This window comes from Rhinopithecus bieti, unplaced genomic scaffold (assembly GCF_001698545.2).
Source record: "Rhinopithecus bieti isolate Rb0 unplaced genomic scaffold, ASM169854v2 scaffold_2439, whole genome shotgun sequence".
In the NCBI taxonomy this organism is placed as follows: Eukaryota; Metazoa; Chordata; class Mammalia; order Primates; family Cercopithecidae; genus Rhinopithecus; species Rhinopithecus bieti.
Window position 1 is genome coordinate 731937 of NW_016804232.1, and position 26692 is coordinate 758628.

Below are 26692 nucleotides of genomic sequence, written 5' to 3' on the forward strand. Positions count from 1 at the left end.
TATCATGCACCAATGTAATACAGAATTGCTCCTCGCAAGGGTGAGAAGTGTGTTCACATGAAAACCTGAGACCACAGGAACAGAGTGCCTCCCACCTTTCTTTATCTGGGCAATTCCTTCCAGCGAATTTTTTCAGGAAAGAATGATACTGGTGTATTATTGAGGCCATTGTCAGACTGAAAATCCAAGCAAAGGGGCTTGAATGGAATATAATTACGGGCTTTCTGTATTTTCAGTTTAGACTGGTACAGAGATGTTTCTTTTCCTTTCACTTTCTCTCTCTCTCTCTCTCTCTCTCTCTCTCTCTCTCTCTCTCACACACACACACACACACACATCTCTAACTGTATAACATTTTCTCTTCTGTCTCCATACCCCCTCCCTCCCTTCTCTATAACGGAATTGGCCCATAATCATCTTAGAACAGGTAAAGAGTTGAAAGCATTGCTGGAGACCACACAGGTTGTTTTTTCTCTTCATACTCAGCATCTTACTCCTTCCCCTTATCTCCTACTTCCCAGACAATTCCTAAGTCTTTCTAGAGGTATGTCCTGGCCTGTAGTGGGAGCATAGTGGGCACTATGATTCGAATGACTGCTTCATTACAACTGTCACTCTCCTAATTTATACCTCAGTAGAATGCTCGTCTCAAGTGGTTTTGAAGCCTCGAGTTGCCTTTGCTCCATTTGCTCTCTCTCAACATTCCTTGTCTGGGAATTTGTTTTTTGTGCTCTGCTCCTAGCTTCATTTCGGAGTGTATAAATGAGGCTATCCTTGAAAACAGTCATTTTCTATTTTCATATGATGTCTAAAAGGAAAGGGCTTCTCAGCCATGGTTCCTTATTCATACTGCATAACACATTTAATTTAAGCAGCCACCACCATGGTATCCAGCACACGCTTATTTTAGCAAGTCATAATGTTGAATCTTAAAACGTGAAGGGGGGGACACGAGGTTCTTTGTAACAGATCTTAAAAGACAAAGGGGAGTGGAGAATGAGGACACAGAGTTTGTGTTTCAGAAGTTTGCATCGACTAGATTTTAAGTTATATGGGGATCAGATAAACAAGGCATGTCCAAAGGAGCATGACTGAAAAGCCGCTTATACAGTATGTACTGTTGTCTTCCGGGATTTCATGAAAGTATTCTTCTGTTTGTTTAGTGGCAAAACAAATCTGTACTAACACTTTGTCACCTTTAAAACATAGTCCCTGAAATATTACTCCAAGTGGAAATACTGTGTTACTATTCACTTTAGCAATGTTTTATGCAGTACAAGTGACTGTGAATAATTTTCATTTTCTACAGTCTGGGAAATGTATTATTCAAATCATGTTTTAAAACTTTTAATACAAAAGGCCACAGAAGAGTATGTTAATTGGCAGCTTCATGCGTACTTACAAATTGACAAAGTTAATGAATAATAAAATATAATGAATAAAGAGATTATTTTGGTAGTACTTGGAAAACAGTGACTTGAGTTTAGGATCTACTCTAGTTGGTTCTTGAATAATATTTTCTCAAAATAATGTCTAAGTAAAGTTATGTTAATGGACTATTTTCATTTCTCTGTATAAAGATAAGCAAATAGTAATATCTGATCACTTGACATTTAATTTTTTCTTGGTTTTCCAGCTCAATTTTCAACACACTAGTGAAGATGATTTATACATATACATAAATACCTCTATATATTCATTTTAATGAAATAGGGATTGCTCTTCTGTATAAAAAATTAAGGAAAAAGGAATATAGGCAAAGGTAAAAAGAAAATAAGATTTTAGACTAGATCAGTAAAAAATGCAGTGTTGATTGGTTTCATTTATTTGAATGAGTGTCATGCATAACGGTTATAATTTTCAAGTTTTAAATTAGGATTGTGTAATATTATAAAGTATAAAATGGTATCTAAAAATGTCAGAAATAATGTCTGAGACTGAAATGGGGATTTCTCAGGGGTTGCAGGTTTAAGTTTATGATTCCAGAAATAACCTAAGGGAAAATATGTCTAGCACTTGAACTGACACTGACCAACACTGATATTTGAATTTCAGGTTTTAAACACACACACACACATACATCAGTGGTTCATATTTTTTTTTAATACTATATGGAAACCTTTTTTTTTTTTTTTNTAGAACAGGTAAAGAGTTGAAAGCATTGCTGGAGACCACACAGGTTGTTTTTTCTCTTCATACTCAGCATCTTACTCCTTCCCCTTATCTCCTACTTCCCAGACAATTCCTAAGTCTTTCTAGAGGTATGTCCTGGCCTGTAGTGGGAGCATAGTGGGCACTATGATTCGAATGACTGCTTCATTACAACTGTCACTCTCCTAATTTATACCTCAGTAGAATGCTCGTCTCAAGTGGTTTTGAAGCCTCGAGTTGCCTTTGCTCCATTTGCTCTCTCTCAACATTCCTTGTCTGGGAATTTGTTTTTTGTGCTCTGCTCCTAGCTTCATTTCGGAGTGTATAAATGAGGCTATCCTTGAAAACAGTCATTTTCTATTTTCATATGATGTCTAAAAGGAAAGGGCTTCTCAGCCATGGTTCCTTATTCATACTGCATAACACATTTAATTTAAGCAGCCACCACCATGGTATCCAGCACACGCTTATTTTTAGCAAGTCATAATGTTGAATCTTAAAACGTGAAGGGGGGGACACGAGGTTCTTTGTAACAGATCTTAAAAGACAAAGGGGAGTGGAGAATGAGGACACAGAGTTTGTGTTTCAGAAGTTTGCATCGACTAGATTTTAAGTTATATGGGGATCAGATAAACAAGGCATGTCCAAAGGAGCATGACTGAAAAGCCGCTTATACAGTATGTACTGTTGTCTTCCGGGATTTCATGAAAGTATTCTTCTGTTTGTTTAGTGGCAAAAACAAATCTGTACTAACACTTTGTCACCTTTAAAACATAGTCCCTGAAATATTACTCCAAGTGGAAATACTGTGTTACTATTCACTTTAGCAATGTTTTATGCAGTACAAGTGACTGTGAATAATTTTCATTTTTCTACAGTCTGGGAAATGTATTATTCAAATCATGTTTTAAAACTTTTAATACAAAAGGCCACAGAAGAGTATGTTAATTGGCAGCTTCATGCGTACTTACAAATTGACAAAGTTAATGAATAATAAAATATAATGAATAAAGAGATTATTTTGGTAGTACTTGGAAAACAGTGACTTGAGTTTAGGATCTACTCTAGTTGGTTCTTGAATAATATTTTCTCAAAATAATGTCTAAGTAAAGTTATGTTAATGGACTATTTTTCATTTCTCTGTATAAAGATAAGCAAATAGTAATATCTGATCACTTGACATTTAATTTTTTCTTGGTTTTCCAGCTCAATTTTCAACACACTAGTGAAGATGATTTATACATATACATAAATACCCCTATATATTCATTTTAATGAAATAGGGATTGCTCTTCTGTATAAAAAATTAAGGAAAAAGGAATATAGGCAAAGGTAAAAAGAAAATAAGATTTTAGACTAGATCAGTAAAAAATGCAGTGTTGATTGGTTTCATTTATTTGAATGAGTGTCATGCATAACGGTTATAATTTTCAAGTTTTAAATTAGGATTGTGTAATATTATAAAGTATAAAATGGTATCTAAAATGTCAGAAATAATGTCTGAGACTGAAATGGGGATTTCTCAGGGGTTGCAGGTTTAAGTTTATGATTCCAGAAATAACCTAAGGGAAAATATGTCTAGCACTTGAACTGACACTGACCAACACTGATATTTGAATTTCAGGTTTTAAACACACACACACACATACATCAGTGGTTCATATTTTTTTTTAATACTATATGGAAACCTTTTTTTTTTTTTTTGTCTTTTCTCAAGAAGTCAAAGCTCGTGAAACACGTAAAGTACTCCAAGTTTAATGCATCAACATAGCATTCTGTGGAAGAAGAACATGCCTGGTGTTCTGAGTGCATATTTCAGAGCATTGGCCTCTTGCTGGTCCAAAGGAGTAACATGTTCTCAGGGGCTTGAGCTTCTCCCTTTGGAGGCAAAATTTAGCTGAGTCATTCCTTAGTACCTTTCACGGCTGTGGTTAATATTCATTTTCTTATCTCTCCTAGAAGTGATTTTTCCACTTGGCTGAACAAACCTTTTGTCCACCTAGAATTCAAAATGTCTGCGGCTAATAAAAAGGCAAAACCGTCAATTTTTTTAGTGCCAACTCTTCTTTGTTGTTCTCAATTTTCCTATATTCATTGAGCTTTGGATAAATATCATGTCATCTCTTTCTATAGAACATGGGAACTCTAAGCTGCAAGAGTGCTGCATGGATGTACCTGAGTGAATCGACAACCTGGAAATCGGAAATAGACAGCAGAGTGGAATGGGGTGAATGTGAGGAGTCACTCAGTTGGTCAGGAAAGCCAGGCAGGAGAGGCAGAGGTTTTGCAAAACAGTGTTGTGTCATGGTGGTATAACGACTGGTACTCAGTGGGTTTCAGAGGAGGTAAGAGGAATAGGAGGGAGTGAGGAGAAACAGGGAATTGATTCTGCAGGTCCCAGAGGAGGAAGGATAATTCTGCATGGAAGAACTAGGAAAATCCAGCTGCCAGGACAAGGGTGCAAATGAGGCTCTGGGCACAGAAACAAGGTGTCTGCCAGTTTGTTGAACCCAGGGTATGGGGGCAGAGCAGGACTAGAGGCTGATATACATGAATGCTCTTCACCATGCCCATGATAGGGTTGGTGAGCAGAGCTGGGGACAGTCCTGAGTGTGGAGGTGCTAATCAGTGATCCTCTGAGTAAAGAACGGTTGTGTGATCAGAGAATCTAGCTGGCTCTGTTTCGTTTTCCACACTTCCCAATTTTCTTTACCACTACTGTTCCCCTCCCTGGTTCCCTGGTTCAGTCCCTCCTCACTTCATAGCTTGACTTTGCTCTCCCCACTCCTTCAATTCCCATTCCAATTCACACTGCCCTCAATTCCAGATAAAACCTCAAAACCTGCCATTTTGTATCTTGTCATTCTGCTCACCCACCCACTAATGTGAATTTAAACCCTCTACAGCCTGCTGCCATCTTACTTCCCCAGTCCTTCACTTCCAAGAATCCCCATTGACAGACTGATCAACTCAGATCTTCTTATCGAAAGTTTTTCAAACATTTCCCCAGAAGAAATCCCTGGAAAGCCATGTATTGCAGAAATCCCGGGGAAGTCATGCATATTCATTATATTGACCATAGAATTTGAAACCCAATGCTTAATTTCGGAGGTGTCTTCTATATAGCTCAATGTTCCTCCATTACTTGTGTTTTAAAAAGGGATCAGAAGTACTAAGTTGCTTTCCAGAGATTCCTTGGGAATTCGTGAGCATCTATCCATTCTGTGTCTTGGAGAATGATTAGAATTATACAAACCAGGACAACTTAATTAGAAAAGATATTGTTAAAGAAGCTGTCTTCCAAGAATTTGACCTCTGAAACTTGTCTTTCTCACTGGCCCACTTTCTGGCACTTGCTTCTCCTGCATCTTCAAGGCAATATTGCTAAGTGGTTAAGAGAGGACTGAAATATCTGTTCAGCTACAGAGGGAGGAATTCCGTCAGTCCTTGTAGAATTGTAAGGTCCCAATGGATAATTTTTTATTAACTACTTGAGGCAGGGGCCATGTTTTCCCACAGCCTCTAGCACAATTCTTTGCAAGCTTTTGAATACCAGGCCCATCACCTTTTATAGCTTTTATACCTTGCACAACTTACTTAGCTCCTCTGTGCTTCAGTTCTTGAACAGTGAAGCAAGAGTTATAAAAATCACTACCTCAGAGGGTTGCTGTGAGAATTACACATAAGACAACTCATGTAGAGAATGAAGCACAGTGCTTGACTCACAGAAAACACTACATGTACTTGAGTTAATCTGATTATTGTCACCCATTTACTTCTTTTTGTATCTATCCTCACATTCTTGCTTCTTCAGTACTTAAACTTTCCTTGTAGAAGAAACGGAAGTGCTCATCTATCTTTGCCTTTTGTGTGAGATATTGCTGGTTATGTTTCCTGAAGCTCCTTAGTAAGGGGCTTGGCCTTTTTTTTTTTTTTTTTTTTTTTTTTTTTTTTTGACAGAGTTTTGCTCTTGTTGCCCAGGCTGGAGTGGAATAGCGTGTTCTCAGCTCACTGCAACCTCCACCTCTCTGGTTCAAGTGATTCTCCTGTCTCAGCCTCCTGAGTAGCTGGGATTACAGGCAGCTGCCACTATGCCTGTCTAAGTTTTGGTATTTTTAGTAGGGACAGAGTTTCACCATGTTGGCCAGGCGGTCTCAAACTCCTGACCTCAGGTGATCTGCCCACCTCGGCCTCCCAAAGTGCTGGGATTACAAATGTGAGCCATGCACCCAGCCAGGGCTTGGCTCTTTTTGACCCTAACTGTCTACTCCTAGTTTTCTTACCTCTTTTCTATTTATTTAACTTGCTATTGCGTCCTCCTCCTCTCCAGAAAGAGGCACTCCCAAGGTTTGCTCACAGGTTCTTCTCTTTCTTCTGTATTCCCATCAGCTTTAGTAACTTCAACTATTATTTCTATCTATTCTTTCATTCCCTTGCAACCCTGACCACTTTTTTAGAGCATATCTACCTAGAAAACATCCATGACTTTCCCTTCACAAGCATCATGTTGGATGCTAAATGCATCTTTCCTACAAATCCACTCCACCTGAAAGAATAATGGCACTTACTTTTTACTTTTACTGTGTGCCAGACAGTGTTCTAAGAACTCTGCTTGAGTATCTATCTCAACACGAAAAAGTGGCAAAGTTGAGGTTCAAGTTCAAGCAGGCTTACTCTATGTTTGTACCTCTTGACTTGCTTATTTCCACAAAGGCTGACAGCCTTCCATTCACTGAATCTTGGGCCCTCAGTCACCTTGACTCCCCCCACATTTAATGAATGGAGAGAGCACATGGAATCTATCTGGGGTGAAAAATCTCTTTATCCAGTCTTGCTACCACCCTCCCTTCCAGACTTTTGTTCCTCTTGCCTGAATTACTGACGTAATTCCTCTCTAGTCTTCCTGTTCCTATGTTTTTGTACATCAGTGACCTTCACACATTTCTTTTTTTCAAACAAATTTAACTTCAGAAGCCCCAAATGTAGAGCAGACAAAGGCAGTGGGGCTCTCATTGAAACTGGGAGAAGAACCCAGATTTCCACCTGCTGTGTGTTGACTTTGTTCACCATTGAGCCAGATTCTGGATAATTTCCTTAAGACATGGCTTTGAATGCATTCTTCCCTATTCTGAAACACAAGGTAATGCAAAGCCCCACATCCTGTCTTTTCCTGGTTTGTTTTTGTACTCTCACTCCTCCAATTCAGACTCTAAACTCTAGTCTAATTGAACTAGACTATGCAGTTTTCTCAAACATCTGCAGTTTCTTTCTTCCTTATCTCTAAACTTCCACCACAATTTCTGTCTACTTAAATCTTGTCCATCCTTCTGAAGCAACAGCTCCTGCAGCAATCTTCTACCTGTCTGCCTGACCAGTCTGGCCTCATCTGAATCCTCAGAGCACATCGTGCCTCTTTTTGGCATCCACATTTTGGTTTCTTTTAGGGTTATTATAAGCTTGTGTTCTATTTCCCCTGATGATGACCTCCAGGGGATTACCTCCATGTAGATATGTGTTCAGCACACAGCCTTGAACCTAGACCCACCAAATACGAACATTTGCAGATGGTGAAAAAAATTCATTCACCCAACAAATGCTTACTGAGTATTTGTTAAGCAAATTTCTTGGCCCTCCAGATACACCAAGGTCCCAGCTGTTATGGCCTGATGGCGGGTATGGGTACATGTAAGCAGATGTGATAAGTTGCTCCTTCCCTGAAGAAGGATGAATTTCATACAGTTTTGGAATTTTAGAGGAAAAGATTATCAAGTCCAGCTGACCTGAGACCCTTGTTTTAATTCAAAGAGATTAACTGATTTGTTCAAAGGCAGTGGCCAAACCTGGATGAGTCCTGAGTCCTGTTCTCTGGGCACTTACATCACAACTCTCAAGCTACTTCTGACTGGTCTCTAAGCATAAGGTTTTGTTGATTTAGAAAAATGGGAAAAACAGATAATATTCTTTGCAAAATTATCTTTATATGTACATTTATTTTCTCTGAAGAATTTTTAAATGATCAAGTCTTTTCTCTTTCCCTCCTCTATTTATCTCCCCTCAAGCCCATTTTCAACAGTCATGTGAACAATTTATGCAGTTAAGTATCGCTTTACTCCTCATTATAGTTAATAAATTACCTGTGACATCTCCTAGACCTTGCAAGTTCCTGAGATTGGGGTGGTGGAGGGAATCTTCTCCCATATTCTTTATCAGGTACAGGTTTTTGTTTTTTTTGTTGTTGTTGTTTTTGTTTTTTAAATCAGGTTCTTTATCTAGTTTCAGCTGTCCTATGTGATTAAAGTGTACTTGAGTGCATTTTAACAAGTCAGGAAGATAGGGTTGCAGTGCTCAGGTCCCAGTGAGAGGAGTTTACATCACATACAATATGATCTCATTTTAAAAAGTCATACCTATATGTAGACATATATGTATTTTGATATTTATTGAGATGTCATGGGATACATAAATGCCATTAGGAGATCTGAACAAATTTCAATAAGTATTGACATGTTCTGTAAAGTATTTTCAATGCAAGGAGAATTTTAGGAAAATTTAAGCAGTAAAGATATTCTTGGCGTTAATCACTTTTTTTTTTTTTTTTTTTTTTTTTTTTTTTTTTTGCGTTTGTTTGTTTTGAGACGGAGTCTCACTCTGTCACCCAGACTGGAGTGCAGTGGCATGATCTCAGCTTACTGCAAGTTCCGCCTCCGGGTTCAAGCAATTCTCCTGCCTCAGCCTCCCAAGTAGGTGGGACTACAGGTGCCCACCACCACACCTGGGTTTGTTTGTTTTTTTTTTTTTTTTTTGTATTTTTAGCAGAGACCAGGTTTCACCGTGTTAGCGAGGATGGTCTCCATCTCCTAACCTCGTGATCTGCCCGCCTGGGCCTCACAAAGTGTTGGGATTACAGGCATGAGCCACCATGCCCAGCCGGCATTTATCACATTAGCTGATATAAGGGTGAGTTGGAAGAGGGCAAGGAAGGAAAGGGTAGACCAACAATTATGCTTAATGACTCAACAGTGGAGAACATAGCAATGGGCACTAGAGGGTTAGCTTCAGGAGTCAGATGCTGGAGTTAAGTAGAAGGCATTTGGGGGTAGATCCTAATAGCATCTCCCCTATATAGGCTTCTTTACATGACATTTGAAAAATGTGGAATATACTGTTTGGCTACAGAGGGAGGAATTCTCTCAGTTCCTGTAAAATTGTAAGGTCCCAATGGATACTTTTTTTATTAGCTACTGGAGGCAGGGGCCATATTTTCCCACAGCCTGTAGCACAATTCTTTACACATAGTAGGCACTCAATAAAGATTTGTCAAGTGTATGAATGCACAAGGTTTTCATAAAGGCACGATCCAAGGCTGTTGAGGTGGTTCTTATTCCATTTTTATTGCCATTCAGAACTTACAGCTCCCATAGCAACAATAACTTGTACCCCTCAAGCATATGTAGTATTTAGTTTTTCTGTATGTGGTGTCAACTTTCATGTCATAATATACTATATATGTAACTGGTTAAGTTACTGTTGTTGTGGGAACCATAGACTTTTTCCCATCTAAAATAAGCCCTTGCTAGCCATCCTTGTGTATGCAGAGGTGACAACTACACAACCTTTCCATGCCTAACTCCTCTCACTGACCCTGGGCCTCCTGTTTGGTCGACACATCCAATGACAAGTTTATGTGCTTATTGTAATAACAATGCTGTGCTTAACAGTCTTTTTTGCTAGTAATGCTGTGACATTAATATTTTGAAAGCCCACTTTTAGATTTATTATTGCTTTGTTGGGGAGTACCGTTTTATTACACGTACATTTTGAAAAGGGGATCAATTCAAGAGTCAGTCTGGTTATGAGATGTTCCTAGGCATGATGGCATAGAACAAATATGTTGTCTTATCCTGTCTCATGCTACCAAAGATGAATTGTACTTGCTTTGTTCCCTTAAAGTAGGTACTACAACTTTCTCTTTTCTGTTCGTAATGAGAGATTTTTTTAAAGGGAGCTTCTTGAAACCTGGAAAAATAACCAATTCTCATTTTAGTTCATTTTGTAAGTCGTCTCTGTGAATGGCAAGCTAAGGAAAGTGGACAGTGGACAGTTAAGGGTCAGTTAGGGTAAGTCAAGTAGAGTTAAATGCTTCTCCTCTCCAGATGCCAGCAAGCATGTCTGGGGGGACATTGGAGCACAGTGTTTAAGCAGATTGGCCTTGAGCCAGCAGATTTCTGTTTGTGTTACTTGAAGCTTATAGATATACTCTTGGGAAAATCCTCAGAATATGTGTGCTTTTCTAAATGGGAAGCCTCTTACTGTTTAACACTGATTCACTTATAAGGATTTTACTTGTAGTGATCACTTGGACTGTCTAGTGAAGCAAATACAATATTTTTACCAATATTTATTACACAACAGCCACTAATATCAGACTGCTTTCCAGTGTCTATCTTCTGCTAAATGTTCTCTTCATTTCTTCTACATTTCCACCCTCTCCATTTTCTCAACACACACACACACACACACACACACACACACACACACACAACTTATAATGACATATTAATCTCTCTTATGCATTCATAGCCCTGGCCTCAAGACCGATTTTTGTTTCTCCCAATGCTATAAATTGGGTCGCTCAAACATATTTGTTGAAATGGAACAAAAACACTCTGACATTTTGTTTATAGAGTATCTAGAAAGGATCAGGGTCAACAGAGACTTGTCTTCCCACTCCTGTCCTTTTTGCGTCTTTTCTGCCCCATGCACACGGTCTCCTGTGCACGGTTGGTCCTTCCTTATCAATAAAGTGGCCTTTCATTTTCCTTAGACCTCCCAACACCTTGGTCCTTGGCAAGCTAAAAATGACCTGCCCAGTGTTGTTTGTTCAAATAATCTGTAACTGATTTCATACCTAGGTATTAATATGTGAGTAATCATGCAATATTTATCATTTAAAATGAGTTTCGTGGCATTACAGTATATTATCCTTAAAGATTAATTTGACCATGGAAATTCATATTGGGAAGGTGAGAGAGATGTCTGTGAGTGAATAGTTCCTTACCTCTTAACCTGTGTGACCTATCAGGTCACTTTTCTACCTTGATGTTCTTGATTGTGCCTACATCGTTTGTAAATAGTTTAAAATGACTTATGGGTATAGCAGTATCAAATTTCCATAATGAGACAAAATATACTAGAAAGAGCATTCTTTGACACAGGCCATTTTGATTTTTTTTTTTTTTTTTTTGTATTGGGTTAGAGTTTAGAAACAAAGAGTTGATAATAGGTGCTGTATTATTTAATTCATGTGATTTTTATCGAGTATTTGTTATGAGCCAGGCATCTATCCTGGGGATAGAAGATTACTAAGATAACTGTGGTCCCTGTTCTCACCTAGATTGCATTGTAGACAAGCAAACAGAGGAGAAACAAGTAAAAAAAAAAAAAACAAAGGAGACTCTCAGTTTGTGATATGCACCAGAAAGGAAATGAATATTATTACTAAGCTGGTGAATTATGATTGAGGATGGGAAATCTACTTTAGATGAGGATATGTGGGAAGACCATGTATGAGCTATCTCCTAAAGGTTGCATGGTCAACCTGTTGACCAGAGCTGCTGATGCCATGGGAGAAATGGTGATAATGGTGGTGGTGGTGGTGGTGGTGATATGATGTCGATGGTGATGTGATGATGATACAACGGTGATGGTGATGGTGATGTTGGTGATGGTGGTTGTGTGATGGTGATAATGATGGTGATGCAATGGTGATGGTGGTGATGTGATGATAGTCATGGTGATGTGATGATGATGCTGATGGCAATGGGGATGATGATGTGAATGGCGATGGCGATGTTGGTAATGGTGATGATGTGGTGGTGATAGTCATAGTGATGTGATTTGTTGGTGACGGTGATGGTAATGGTGATTATAAGCCACAATGGTGTTTAAAACTAACCTGTGGTAAAAATAACAGGGCTATGTCAAATGTAACTCCTTGACATATTATCAAAGAAGACCTAGAAATAATAACAGACAGGATGATATTAAATAAGTTGTTTAATCTTACCTTTGGCTTTAAACAATTTACTCTTTAATGTACACTTTGTGGCAAAGGAGCAAGCAGTACTTCTAGAATTTATGCATTTTCTTTGATAGGTAATGAATTCTAGGAAAAACAAAGTGATTGCTATTACCCCGTTCTTCCTTAGGCAAAATCCAGAGATTTTGAAACCAATTTGTTATATAAGGTTGATTTTGCCTTGAGATTAGTGATTTACAAGTTTTGTTGTTATTGTTATTGTTGTTGTTGTTTTCGAGACAGTGTCTCGCTCTGCTGCCCAAGCTGGAGTGCAGTGGCACAATCTCAGTTCACTGCAATCTTTGCCTCCCGGGTTCAAGCAATTCTCGTGCCTCAGCCTCCCAAGGGGCTGGGACTACAGGCGCCTGCCACCATGCCCAGCTAATTTTTATATTTTTAGTAGAGATGGGTTTCACCATGTTGGCCAGGCTGGTCTCAAATTCGTGGCCTCATGTGACCCACCCACCTCAGCCTCCCAAAGTGCTGGCATTATGGGCGTGAGCCACCACACGCGGCCAGTGATTTACAAAGTATTAAGGAGAAAATAACATTTTAGGACAATAAACTGGTTACTGACTTACTGCTTTGGTAATTTACTGATTTGATCAATTTCTTCAAGTGACTACAAGTGGTTTTTCCCTTTGGGAGAATTTTTGAATATTTTCTGATGCATATCTTCTTCCTGGCCTTGCCCTTTCCTCTCTTCCTTTTCCTCCCTCTCCTGCCAAAATGTCCTTAGCATAGAAATACAAAGGTTTCCTTTATGATTTAGCATTAATGTTAGACTATGAAAAGAGCATTTTAAAATTTGCTGAGTTGCTATTAGCTATACTAAGCCTCATTTATAATCTGTGGGACAACACTTGTGGAAAGCCAGCACAACTTAGTTATCTTCGTTTCTGAATCAGGAAGACTTTAATGATACAGAAAGAATCTCAGTTATTTAGTTAACCAGACAGAGCAGATTGTAGTACATTTGTACTACGTGCTTCTGTTTTATAAATAATACAGAAAGATGAGATGCATATCTAAATATTTATGGATGTGTACAAAAAGCTATCAAGGATATACTAAAATGTTAATCTCTTACTTGTAGTATATTTTGAAAACATTTTCTTTTTTTTTCCTTTTCTAACTTCTAAATTTAAATTCTAAAATTCAAAGGCAAAAGACTATTTTGAAATAAACCACAAAAATAATAAGTTGTTTTCACCTTTGGCCTAGTAATTCTACTTTTAGGAAACAGAGACCTGGATAAAGAAATTATATTAGCACTCACACACAAAAACGAAGCATCTGATGTCTTAAAAGAAGGGAGTGATTGAGCCAGGCATGGTGGCTCACGCCTGTAATCCCAGCACTTTGGGAGGCCGAGGCAGGCAGATCATGAGGTCAGGAGATCGAGACCATCCTGGCTAACACGGTGAAACCCTGTCTCTACTGAAGATTAAAAAAAAAAAAAAAATTAGCCAGGCGTGGTGGTGGGCACCTGTAGTCCCAGCTACTCGGGAGACTGAGGCAGGAGAATGGTGTGAACCTGGGAGGCGGAGCTTGCAGTGAGCTGAGATTGCGCCACTGCACTCCAGCCTGGGCGACAGAGCGAGACTCCGTCTCAAAAACAAAAAACAAAAAAAAAGAAGGGAGTGATTAAGCATATTAAATCCATAAATCATGTGACATTAAGATTGTTTTCAAAGAAATTGACCTGGGTATATGCTTATGATATAATGTGTAATGTTAAGTGAAAAAAAAAATTAGTTTATGTAGTATTGTTCTAATTATGTAAATTTTAGAAGTGTAGAAAAAAAGACCATAAATAAATAACCAAACTTATGGCAATGATAATTTTTAGGTTTGGGGAATCATGTTTTTTTTAACTTTTCAACAAATAGACATTCCATTTAAAATGAGATATACATATAAACGTTTATATTTTTTTTCAAAGAATCAGAATAAAATCTCTGATAACAATTCATTTTGATGTTTTGGTAATAATTGGGAAGGCCTAGAACATATTCCTTTTCACTGTGTTCATCCAGTGCCTTAAGGAAACAAGTAACAAATATGAGCCTTGAATTTCTTGGACAATTCTTATATACAGTTTAAACTTCACAGAAATATTTTTAAAAATCTCAAGCTTTAGGGAGATGGATTATAAAAGCAGCTATAAAAGCAGCTAAAAAAAAATGGACATATTATTGTCAGTATGAGTATTAGGCACATTTGATTATCAACATAGTCAACTCTACTCAGTTGATCAGGACTGTTCAATCAGACTGATAGACAATAGAGATTTTCCTGTTTCCTTGCATTCTGGACATTTTGAATGAGAATTGGTTCCACTAAATTGGTGCCTCTGTTAAGCTCCAGGACAAGCCCAGTGAATGAGCTGACTCAAGTGTTTAGGCATCTTTGGACCTCTGAGTTAGGGGAAGAAAACTGTGGACTAGCAGTGCCTGTGCAGAGGAGGCCCTCAATAAATAAATGATGGGCACCTAAGGCACATTTGGTCTTGTCCACACTTCATCCCACAGTTTAACCTGGAAAGACGGTACTTTATGTATGTATATTATTTACATGAATGATACTATACTGGGGCTAAAAACTAAAATAGGAGGAGTAGTTGTATTAACAGTAATAAAAAATATACTGAAAATCAGGGCTGCCAATTATTGGTGCACCTGCTGTGCTCCAGGCCCTGAAAGAGATGCTGGCATTTGTCTTCTCGTTAATCAGTGATGCCGCCCTGATTTGCTACAGGACTTGCCCTTTCTTGAGGATTCTAACACGTAAAAAGACACAAATAGCCAGGCTCTCAAGCACATATGGTGTCTAATGCCCTTCAACCCTTTCCACCTCTTGTTTTTGGTCTGTGCCCTGATGGTTTTCCATCTCTGTCTGTGGCAGATGAGATTCAAGGTGAGAGAAAGAACAAACCCTATAAGGTAATTCTGTCACTCACCTCATCTTCATAATCTTCCCTGAGCTTCCTCTGCTGCTCACCCTGGTATTGATCGTGTCACTGGCTATAGCAGACCAAGGCAGGGGGCTGCAAACCTTTCCGCGCAACCCTCGCCAGTGCGCCTGTTTCAGCTCCGAGAAGAAAAGCCTGCTGTGAAAACAATCAGTGCATTTGCTTTAGATCTAAGTGATTCCAACTAGGTCGATGCTTCATGCTGATGTGTTGAAAACATTTAAAAAATTTCTCAGAGTTTGATTTCCACGAGAACATTGTGGCATGTGTCTCAGTGTCTGCAGTTGTTATTTTTCACGAACGCAGCTGACAACTGCTTCCTGCCACAGCACACAAAAGCAGTAGGAAAACGGAGGCTTTTGTCTGGATGCATATTTACTATAAATGCTTTTTGGGGAAAGGGAGAAACCTCTGTGTGTGTGTGTGTGTGTGTGTGTTGTGTGTTGTGTGTTTGCGCGCACATGTGTGCATGCCCGCGTGCTCATGTATGTAGGTTGGGTTGATAGCCACATGCTATCTTGACCTGCCATCAAAAAGATTTTTGTTTCTGTTTTAATTTTGGTTTTCTACTCCTGAAGTGAATATGATCCAATGTTGATAGGGTATAAATGCAAGAGAATGAACTACCCTCTGGTTTGGGTTTGAGTTTTGAGATTTCCTTTGTTTTGACACTGACTTTCCTAGACAAATCATTCATGATAATGCTAAGAGTTGCTTTATCTTCCAAAGGATCTAACAGATCTCTGCAAGTTTATGTCTATATCCAGAAACAATTGGACCTTTCCATCACGTTGTGGCATGCAGCAGTAAAATGGACATTATGAAAGGGAGCTATCCTCACACAAATTCATATGTGCTTAATCTCTGACAGAAATCTGGGATAATATTTAATTGTAGAATCTAAGATAACAAGTTTTCCACCTGAAAAGTAATCTCCCTAAAGAAAAAGAACACTGTGCCAGCATATATGTGGTGTATTGTGGTATTGGGGGGACACGAGAAGGGGTAACGGGCCCAGCCTAAAAGTGTTGGAGTCAGGGACATGGACAAGCATCTTACACCTGATCACATTTTTAAGTCCCCATTCTAGTTATTAATAATAGAGTTGGGTCGGGAGCAGTGGCTCACACCTGTAATCCCAGCACTTTGGGAGGCCGAGGCAGGTGAGTCACCTGAGGTCAGGAGTTCAAGACCAGCCTGGCCAACATGGTGACACCCCATCTCTACTAAAAATACAAAAATTAGCCAGGTATGGTGGCATGCACCTGTAATCCCAGCTACTCGGGAGGGTGAGGCAGGAGAATTGCTTGAACCTGGGAGGCAGAGGTTGCAGTGAGCCAAAATCGTGCCACTGCACTCCAGCCTGGGAGACAGAGCAAGACTCAGTCTAAAAAAAAAAAAAAAAAAAAAAAATAGAGTCTAGGATTTGTTTTAAAAGTATAGAACAATGTACCTACAATCCACACCTTCAAAATTACTTCTTTATTTAGAGATAAAGTTAGAGGGCTGACATTAGGGCTTCTTATTTTCCCATGTAGCTCCATGGGAGATCTGTGGCTAAGTCAAAGTCAGAGCCTAGTTGTTCAGTGTTCTGTCTGCCAAGTCTTGTAAAAAGTACATGTGTCGTTTCAGCTGAGTTTTCTTTGCAATGTCATCATTTAAATAAAATGTTGGGGTTTTCTTCTAGGCATGAACTCTCTTGGGTTGTGTTACCCTGTTTGCTGTTTACTGTCAAGATGCTGAGAGAATGTTCTTATAATGATCCAAGAGGAAGTGGCAAATGAGTGCTCTTCTTCAGGTATTTTGTTGATTTTTCAGAATGCCTACCAATAGGAAATTTCCACAAAACTACAATCTGTGAGTTTATTGTATAAAATTGGAGGGAAATCATTGTCATGTTTCCTTTTGTCAAATGAGTGAGATTCCCTTTTGTTCTGATATGCTGCTTCTCCAAAAGGTTAGATTATTTTATGCTAGAATTATTCCTTAATTCACAAGCTGTATCCATGGGTGGTATTATAGTTTGTTTTACTGAACACCTACATTGAATATATATCTCTCTCCTTACTGTTTACATACTTGACCATTAGAGTTTATATTCTAAATACAAGCTGCACATAAATAATCTTTTATGGAATTTTATTTGCTATTTTGTATTTCATTTTAAAAAATAAGGCAGATGTGGCTTTTATGGGAAAAGATACTCTAGATTTTGAGTATTACTTTACACTTCTATTTCGAGATGTCTGTAATTAGGAGGCTTAAAGTATTTTGGGGGAATGTTGGGTCAGTAACACTCACAGTTTCCTTATGAAGAAAGTGGGAAGAAAATTTCAATGGAATGTATTCTGTCTTAAAGGCACAGAAAACTTGAAAGGAGACCTAGGTCATTGCTGATGGGTCTAGGAACAGAATTGATCTCCAATTTTCTAATTGCTTCTTTTAAAATTAGATACGTACTTTTAAAAAATGGGGCAACCATTCAGAATGTCTTGGTCTGTAGAGTTTAAGAATTTTAGAATGCTGGGGATAATATAATCAATTGATTCTGCTATGATAATGATATTTTGCAGTGTTCCATAGTGTAAAGAAGGCAACATTTATGTTAAACATGATCCCTTCCTTTCTATTAGCAGCATTTGTCTATAAACACCAAGGGAGTGGAGCTGCTGTAAGTCAACGAGTGGAGGAAATAGTTGTAATATGTCATCTTTCCAATGTCATTTCATTCATTTAAAAAATGAACTCCTTGGGTGTGCTGTAGAAACACTATTTGTACTTTAAATGTACTATCAAGAGCCCAATTTGTAAAGAATTTATGCACTTAATGTATGTACTCAGCTTGTCAGGTTACTTTGTTTCCAGATTTTTTGCCCTCAGAGCAATGAGAAAGTCCTCATGAGTTGCAAAAAGAAAAACCATAGGCTTATAATAAGCTTATACTGGCTCATGTGTGAAGCTTAGCCTACTATAGATTTTCCAGAAAATCAAATATGGATGTGGCGGAAATATCTTTTCTGGCTAGGAGAAGCGACTCATTATGAGACAGTTAACTGTACATCTCTTGGGAGTGTCTTTAAGTAGTTGCTTAAAAGCCAGTGTTTAGCAGCAGAACTTTCAGAGAGGCATAACCCAATGCTGGCAGTGTATGAAAGCGGCTTTAAATGAACATTTCCCACAGGAGATTGTTTCAGACAGGGTGTGGAAATGGCAAGTGAATGAAGGTCTCTTCCAGCTAACTGGAAAAGCATGTTTTCAGGAGAGTGGAAGCTATAACTATAAAAATGAAGGTGAACATACTGAAAAAGAAGTGGATAAAATTAATTTTACAGAAATGATAACATGTTAGATGTTGTTTAGCAACTTTTAATGTTCAATCTTTCTCCTATGCCTTGGGTAATACAAAGACAAGTTTTATGAACATCTATGTGCAAGGCAAGTCTTAATTCACCTGATAAATCCTTGTGAAATATGTGTGGAATCTTACGGATTCGGAAAACTCTGAATTTTTTTTCATTCTTCGTCAATTTATCTTTTTTCTTTTGTCACCTCCACATGTTGCTATTGCTTAGACCCGGAAAGAAAACTGCAAGATTTTTTTTTTCCCTCCTTTCTCCCCACAAGATTTCCTCCTAACTTCAAAGGTCCTGTGGATCATTCTCTCGCAAACGTTGGAGAGCTCTTTTTCACAGTTGGCTATACAAATACATCCTGGTTTAATAAATGATGGAGCCTCCTACTGCTTAGTTTCCTTTTGTCAAAAGTGGAACTGTTTCCCCATGAAACGGTGGCTTCCTTCTTGCTACTGCTATTGACTCTTTTCAATTAGTTGGAGTCAAGAGCCTTTGGGCAGAAGGATGGTACACCATAGATGATCGTCTTCCCCCTTGTGGTCTCCATTCAGATGACCACTGAGAATATTTAGCATCTTGCTTATGAATTTAAAAAAAATACCTCAGTAACTCTGTTCAGGAGCAGAATTTTTAAAATATATTAATGCCTAATAATTTGTTATTCTTAGAATTTATTTCCTTTTTTTAAAATATGATGACTATTAATGGTACCTGTAGGTTCGATTTTATATACATATTATATATCTATATTACATATAGATACATATTATATATAGACATATAATATCTATATTTGATATAGATGTGTATTCTCTATTATACACAGATATCTATATACTATATCTATATTACATATTATGTATCTATATACTATATCTATATTATATATGGATATATAATACATCTATATTATATATAGTTATATATGATTACCTATATATAATGCAATATATACTGATGACCTATATATAATACAATATATACTATATAATAACAAATATTTATTGACTCTCCACTGTGAGCCAAGCAGGGTTCTAGTAATGTGGGATATGATATAGTAATTCCAATTCATTGGTTTAATATGGCTTATTAAGTGCAGGATCTATGTGTTTGATCACTAAGCTAGGACATGGGACAGAAAGGAAGACACAGTTTCTGCTCCAAAAAGCTCATAGTCCCATGACAGAGAAAAAACAAGATGGTAAACTAAAAGTTGTAAAATCATGTAAGCACAGGAGCATTTTAAAAGGTTAAAACAATATAGCCCCCCCCCCCACCTTACAGTTCAGTAGAAAAGACTTTAGCTAACCAAAGTCAAATATTTATATTTACATAAATGTAAAACGGTGTTAAGTGTTACCATGGGGAGGTGAATGGTATGAAAGCTCATCACAAGAGACTTTGACCTAATCAGGGAAATCATCAGTGAGTATATCAGGGAGGTAAGATTGAAGGAGGAGCTGGGGTTGTGTAGGTCAAGACAGCGCTAAGCGTGCTTTCTGCAGATGGAACAGTGCATGCATAGTCCCTGCAGCTGAAAGGAATGTGGCATGTCCAGTTTAAGGGACTTGAAGAAGGCCGACAGCCACTGTGGCAGAGCACAGAGATCAAAAAGAGTGTAAAGGTGGCAGTAAGCCAGACTGTGGAGACCTTGCTGAAAATTTGGTTTGATCAAGGAAGCTCTAGGGAACCAGTGAATGTCATAATGCCTTTGGGTGGGGAAGGCTGGAGATGTTGCCCTGAGATGATCCTGTGTGTATAAGGTTTTACAACTTTAATTTTACTATGTTGTTTTTTCTCCCTTATGTAACCATGAGTTCCTTTGGGCAAGAACTGTGTCCTCTTCCCTATCCCATGGCCTCGCTTAGTGCCTAACACATGGATGCTGTACCCAATAAATACATATTAAATCAATGATTTGATATCATTTACTTATTCTTCTTGACTTTTCTTTAGCTATTAGTAAATATAGTTTTACATAACAATGAGCAAAATGTGCACACTGGGCTGCGTGTGAACATGTTATGGAGATTTGTTAGTGATTTCTGTAATCTATCTGGGATCTGTTTACTTTGTACTGCTAAATCTAATTCCACTGCTAAATCACCATCTTTAGTTGCTGTTATTGTTATGTGTATTATCACAATATTCTTTTAAGTGTTCTCCTTTGTTCGCCTATTACCTGTTGTCAACCCAGCAACCATCTTATGATAACCTAAAGCAGATTACCGTAGCCCTGGCTGGAAAGCATCAGGAGGTCCCCATATCACCCAGAGTAGGAGTCACTGTCCTTAGAGCTGCTTCTAAGACCCTCCATGATCTTCCCCACCTCCCTGCCTCTCCTACCTCATCTACTACACGCCCCCTTATCCACCCTGGGGTAGCCATACCGGGCGTTCCTGCAGTTCCTCAAACATTCCAAGCATGCTCTCATCTCAGAGGCTTTGAATTTTGTTTTCTAACCCAAATATTTGCATGACTCCTTTATATAAAACATTCCAAAATTTTTATTAAGCTCATTCCTAGATCGTGCATGCATGCGTGTGTGTGTGTGTGATTTGAGTGGATTTTTTTCAGAATTATCCTATTCGTTTTATTAATGTATTGATTCTTCTGCATTTTCATCATATTATCTGCAAATAATGTTAATTTGTATTATTTTCCTAGTAGTTATACCTCATTTCTTTTTCTGGCCTTGCTGTATTGGCTAACATTCTCAAGTCAAATATAGCACACTTACGGTGATAGCAGGCATCTTTGTTGTCTTTCTAGCCTATTGAAAAGTCCTTGGGATTTGTGTTAAATACAGAATTTGCCTGAACTCTTTTAGTTGCAAATGACAGAAAGCCATATCAATCAATGGTAATGGCTCACAGAAATCTAGGGGTAGAACTGTCTGCAGGTAGAAGTGATTTTTGATGTTCAAAACTTCTATCAGGGCCATGTCTCTATGTCTCCATCTCTCACCATTATTTTCCTTTGTATCCAAACATTCTCAGAAATGCTCTCTCCATGAAGTAGGAAGTAGGGAATGATTCTGATTGGTTTGCAGAGCATACAAGCCCACCCTTTAGTTTCTGTGTCAGGTGTGAGGATTAGTTGTGCCGGAAGCAGTGACCTGAACTTATTTGGTGACAAAACCTCACCTGAACTGACATGAAGTAAACCATTTACATTTTTTTTTTGATGCAGAGATATTAATCAGCTTAATAGTCCAGAATGTGCTGGGAGTATTAGTTAATATGTAATCTAAATACTTCATTACCATTATAAAATTTATAAAATTCTGAGTTCTCATTTATGTCTTGCTCCAGTGGAATCACATAGGGGATTGTGAGCCAGTATAATTAAATTTTCCTTATGTATCTATAAATTAAATCTAAAATTTTAAAATCCGATATTTGAAATAATCACTATAAAACAAAATAGAGTAATTCATAGGTTAAGACGTATAACCTTGTATCATGAAAGCAGTGCCACTAAAAGTGGAAATACAATGAGTAAAAGTTGGAAGTGGGAGAGAATGTAGCAGAGCATTTTTCCCTTTACATATTTTAATATAGTTTCCCCTTTTCATGAAGAAGGTTCAGTTCTTTTACCTAGAAACTTACTACCTAGAATTCATTTGCTTCTTGGAAACACTCCTTCTGATTCCCCTGCCTCCTTCTTGTATTGCAGCCCTGGTTTTCCAGGACGATTGCATGGCCATCTTCTTGGAATTTCCTTTCATTTTGCAGCATTATTTGGTCCATGGTTTCTTAAACCTTGTATTTTCCTCATTCCTACATCCTGTTTTTGTTTGGGGGCATCCTCAAGTAATTCTTTAAGAACAAATCTGTAGATGGTAAATTTTATAAGTCCCCACATGCCTGCAAATGACTTTATTTTGTCTTTACTCTTGATTGATAGCTAGAATTTTAGATTCAAAATAATCCTCTCAGAACTTTTGAAGGCTCTGATGTTTTCTGGCATCCAACATCGCTTATGAAATGTCTGAAACCAGTTTGGTCTTTCTTCCTTTGAAGATAAACATTGTAATCTCTTTGGAAGCTTTTAGGATCTTCTTTAGAATCCTTGTGTTCTGAAATTTTATAAGAATGTTCTTAGATTTTTTTTCCTCCATGTTTTTCTGCTCAATACCATATGGAATCCTTCAAAATGAAGACTTACAGTATTCTATTTGTAGGTTTGTTTAAGCTTTGGGTAATTTCATTCATTACTCCTTTGATAAATTGCTCACATTCCTTTTCTTAGCTACCTCTTTCTAGAACTACTAGGAGACAGATGTTGGCCTTCCTGCATTGATTGTGCTGAAATCTTTCACATTTTCTTTCTTTTTTTTTTACGATTCTGGAAAGTTTCCTTGACTTTTCCATGTAGTGTTTCATCAGTCTTTCAAATGTCAACAATTACATTTTGAATTTTCAAAAATCTTTGTTCCTTTTATCACTGCAACCTGTTCTTGTTTTGTGGATAAAGCATTTTGTCAAATGTTCTTCACAACACCAATTAAAATTATTTTATGATTCCCTTCTCTTCCCTGAATTATTTCTGTTTTCTCCAGCATCAGGGAATCAATGTGTTCCTTTTGATTCTTTTGGGGTTTTGTTAACATTTTTCTCAGAATCTGGTAACTGTTGGTTGTCCATTTATATGCATGAATGAATAAGTAAGATAATGCAGCCATCGTGGATTTCCTTCGCAGCTTGCATATGTCAGGCTTCATTCTAGGAAGTGTGGAACCAGGAGCAAGTGAGCAGGTTGGGTGCACCCTCCCAGACCCCCCAAAAAAGGTAGTTCCCAATCTGGGGTCTTATCTTTCATTCTAGAAGCCAGTGCCTTGGGCAGGCCCTGATGAAATAATGTCATCTCTTTATAATGCTGCATGATGAGATATTTAGGATGGTCCAGGAAGGGATAAGTCATTTTCATTTATTCAAGATACTCAAATATCTACTTCAAGATATTGTTACCCAATAGTTGTATTACTCATATTGCTTTCTCAGTCCACCACTGATGTGATTTCTTTCCTTTCCAAGGTTCATGCAGAAGTATTTATTTCCAGAATTACAGCATTGAGGATAGAGTGTGGGCTAACTGGTATTTCTTTTTGGTGGATGTTTTGAGATGGTCATTGCAGTCTCATTCATGAGTCCTTTTCATTACTTTACATGGAAATTTGAAAAGAATATGTATTTTACATCTGTAAAATACAATGTTTCCTCTTTTACTCTTTCTCCTCAATAAATCAAACTCCTTAATTGTGTTATTCAGCTACTCTCTATTTTTTATCTACTTGATCTGTCACACTCTGAAAGAGGTGTTATTGCTCTTAAGATTGCAGTTTCTGCCAATTTCTCATCGTATTTCTAAAAGTTCTTTGCCTAATGTATTTCTAGGTTAGATTTTTTTTTTAATGTACAAAGTTTTTGACATATCTGTTTGGCAGAATGTACCTTTTATAAAAATGAAATATCCCATTTAATGCATTTTGCTAGAGCTATACTTTGATAGTAATATTGCCACCTGCTTTCCTTCTGTTTCCATTTGCCTATCATATCTGCAAGTATTTTCATTTTTTCCTTATCATTTTATTTAAAATGTTCTTTTAAACAGTCTCTGGCTGGGTTTTGTTTTGCTTCTCTTAACTCAATTTTGGATCTATTGTCTTTTAATGGAGAAATGTAATTCCTTCTTTTTATTATGTTAATTGATTTGCTTGCTCTTGGTCTTATTTTTACCATTAAAACTTATATTTTAATTGATGAATAAATATTATATATTTATGGGGTACAATGTAATGTTTGGTATATGCTTACACTGTGGAATGATTAAAATCTTATCTATTTCAATTTATGTTATGTGTTTATTTTCTTTTCTATCTTCTTTGGAATAATCAGTTTTTATTCTTACTGCTTTGAAAGTTTTACATGTTATTTCTTTCCTACTAGCAGATAATATTAATTTTTGTAGCAAACATACTTGACCAATATTTTTTTCTGACGGCAAGATCTAAACTCTATTTATAGCCTTTCTCCATAACCCCAGACTAAGATAAGCATTTAGTATTTATTTACTCCACCCCATTTGCCATATTTTATTGAAAGTATGTGAAATGTTAGCTGCATATGTATTAAAAAATAAAATTATTTACTTTTTCTTTCAAGAATTCTTTCTTTGTAATTGATCTAAGTTTTAAAACCATATTGTTAACAATTTCTTGGGCTTAATATTCATTTTACTATTTTTCTCCAAAAATGTTTCATGTATATTACAAATTCCCTCTATTCTATTATAGTTATGTTGATTTACATCTTTTTAAAATAATTTTACAAAAGGCACATAGATATCATATTAATGCAATCCTTGCATTTTAAAACCTATAAAAAATGATGATTTACATGGGAATAAAATTCCAGGGAATTAGTTCACCTTGCTTAAGATTTCTAGAAATTGTACTTCATTCCTTAATGTTTGTTTAGAAACTCTTGTCTTTTGTATTGGTTCCTAAAATCTGATTCTGCTAGCCCACAGTTTTAGCATTTTCTTTGAGGGTAATATTTTCTTCTTTTTTGCTACACATGTTTAGAATTTTATCTTTATTCTTGGAATCCAGAAATTTGTCAGGATATGTCAAGGGATAGGCCTTAAGAAATAATCTTATCTGGCTCTTAGGGAGACTTTAGGATATGGAGACTTGTGACTTTCTTCAGCTCAGGGAAAATATCTTTTATTATATCTCTGATGAATGCTTTCCTTCCTTCTTCTCTTTTCTTTTATGATATTCACTATTTATTATTTTCTGCATTCTTCTCTCTGGCCTAGTTCACTAGTTTGTCTTATTTCTCATTTGTCAGTTGCTCATTTTTCATACCTGGCTGCTCTTTTTTGGACAAAATGCCTTCTCAAAATTCACTAAAATGAAACATATATATATATGCTTATTTAATTTTCTTCAGTTTCCTATATTTACTTTTTTCTGTAGGTGTTTTTAATTCTGATTGCTCGGGCCGGGCACGGTGGCTCAAGCCTGTAATCCCAGCACTTTGGAAGGCCGAGACGGCGGATCACGAAGGTCAGGAGATCGAGACCATCCTGGCTAACATGGTGAAACCCGTCTCTACTAAAAATACAAAAAACGAGCAGGCGACGTGCGGGGCGCTGTAGTCCCAGTCTGCTTGGGAGGCGAGCAGCTGAGAATGGCGTAAAACCCAGGAGGCGGAGCTTGCAGTGAGCTGAGACCCGGCCACTGCCACTCCAGCCTGGGCTTTGTGTCTCTGTCTTATATTATATTATATATATTAAATAATAACAATTCTGATTGCTCGACCTGATTATCCCCCACACATCATTTTTTGCAGTAAAACACACAGTTGTGCACTTCAATCAGTTTTGACACACGTGTGCACCTGTGTAACAGCTACTCTAGCCAAAACATGGGACACTCTCAAGGACACAGAAAGCTCCCTAGTGCCTTGGAAGCAACCACTTTTTAAATTTTGTCATCATAATTTCTATTTACCTGTTCTAAAGCTTCATGTAAGTAGAATCATACAATATATATTCTTTTATGTCTTCATTCTTCACTCAGTGTAACATCTATGAAATTCATTATGTTTTCACATGTATTGGGACCTTTTCCCCCCTTTTTCCATCTTTTATCTTTTTTGCTGGAGAGACAAGCACCATGTACATCCATTCATCTCTTGGACATTTGAGTTATTTCCAGTTCTGAGCTATTATGAATAAGCTGCTATGAACATTCTTTTGCATGGACTTATGGTTTCATTTCTTTGGAGTAAATATCAAGAGTAGAGTTGCTAAGTGGCAGAGTAGGTATATGTCTGACATTATAAGAAACTCTCAGTTTTCTAAGCAGTTGTACCATTTTACACACTCAACAGCAGTGTGTGAGAGTCTACCTGCTCCATATCTTCACCAACACTTAGTATGGTCAGTCTTTTTATCTTTAATCATTCTCATAGGTGGGTAGTGGTATTTCATTGTGGCTTTATGTTGCGTTTCCTTGATGACTAATGATGTTGAGCACTTTTTCATATATTCATTGATCCTTTGTATATCTGCATTTAAAAAGTATTATTCAAATATTTTGCCTAGTTTTAAGATTAGTTTTTT

General features: G+C 37.4%; 1 protein-coding gene across 2 annotated transcripts in view; it reads left to right on the forward strand.

The window, feature by feature from the left end:
• POU6F2 (POU class 6 homeobox 2) overlaps window positions 1-26692 on the forward strand; it is a 500263-nt gene that overhangs the window by 15426 nt on the left and 458145 nt on the right. For both annotated transcript variants that reach the window (XM_017867376.1, XM_017867377.1), the window contains exon 2: window positions 16891-17001. In XM_017867376.1, coding sequence (XP_017722865.1) covers window positions 16984-17001 — 18 coding nt within the window. In that variant the 5' untranslated portion in view covers window positions 16891-16983. The remainder of the gene's footprint in view (window positions 1-16890; window positions 17002-26692) is intronic.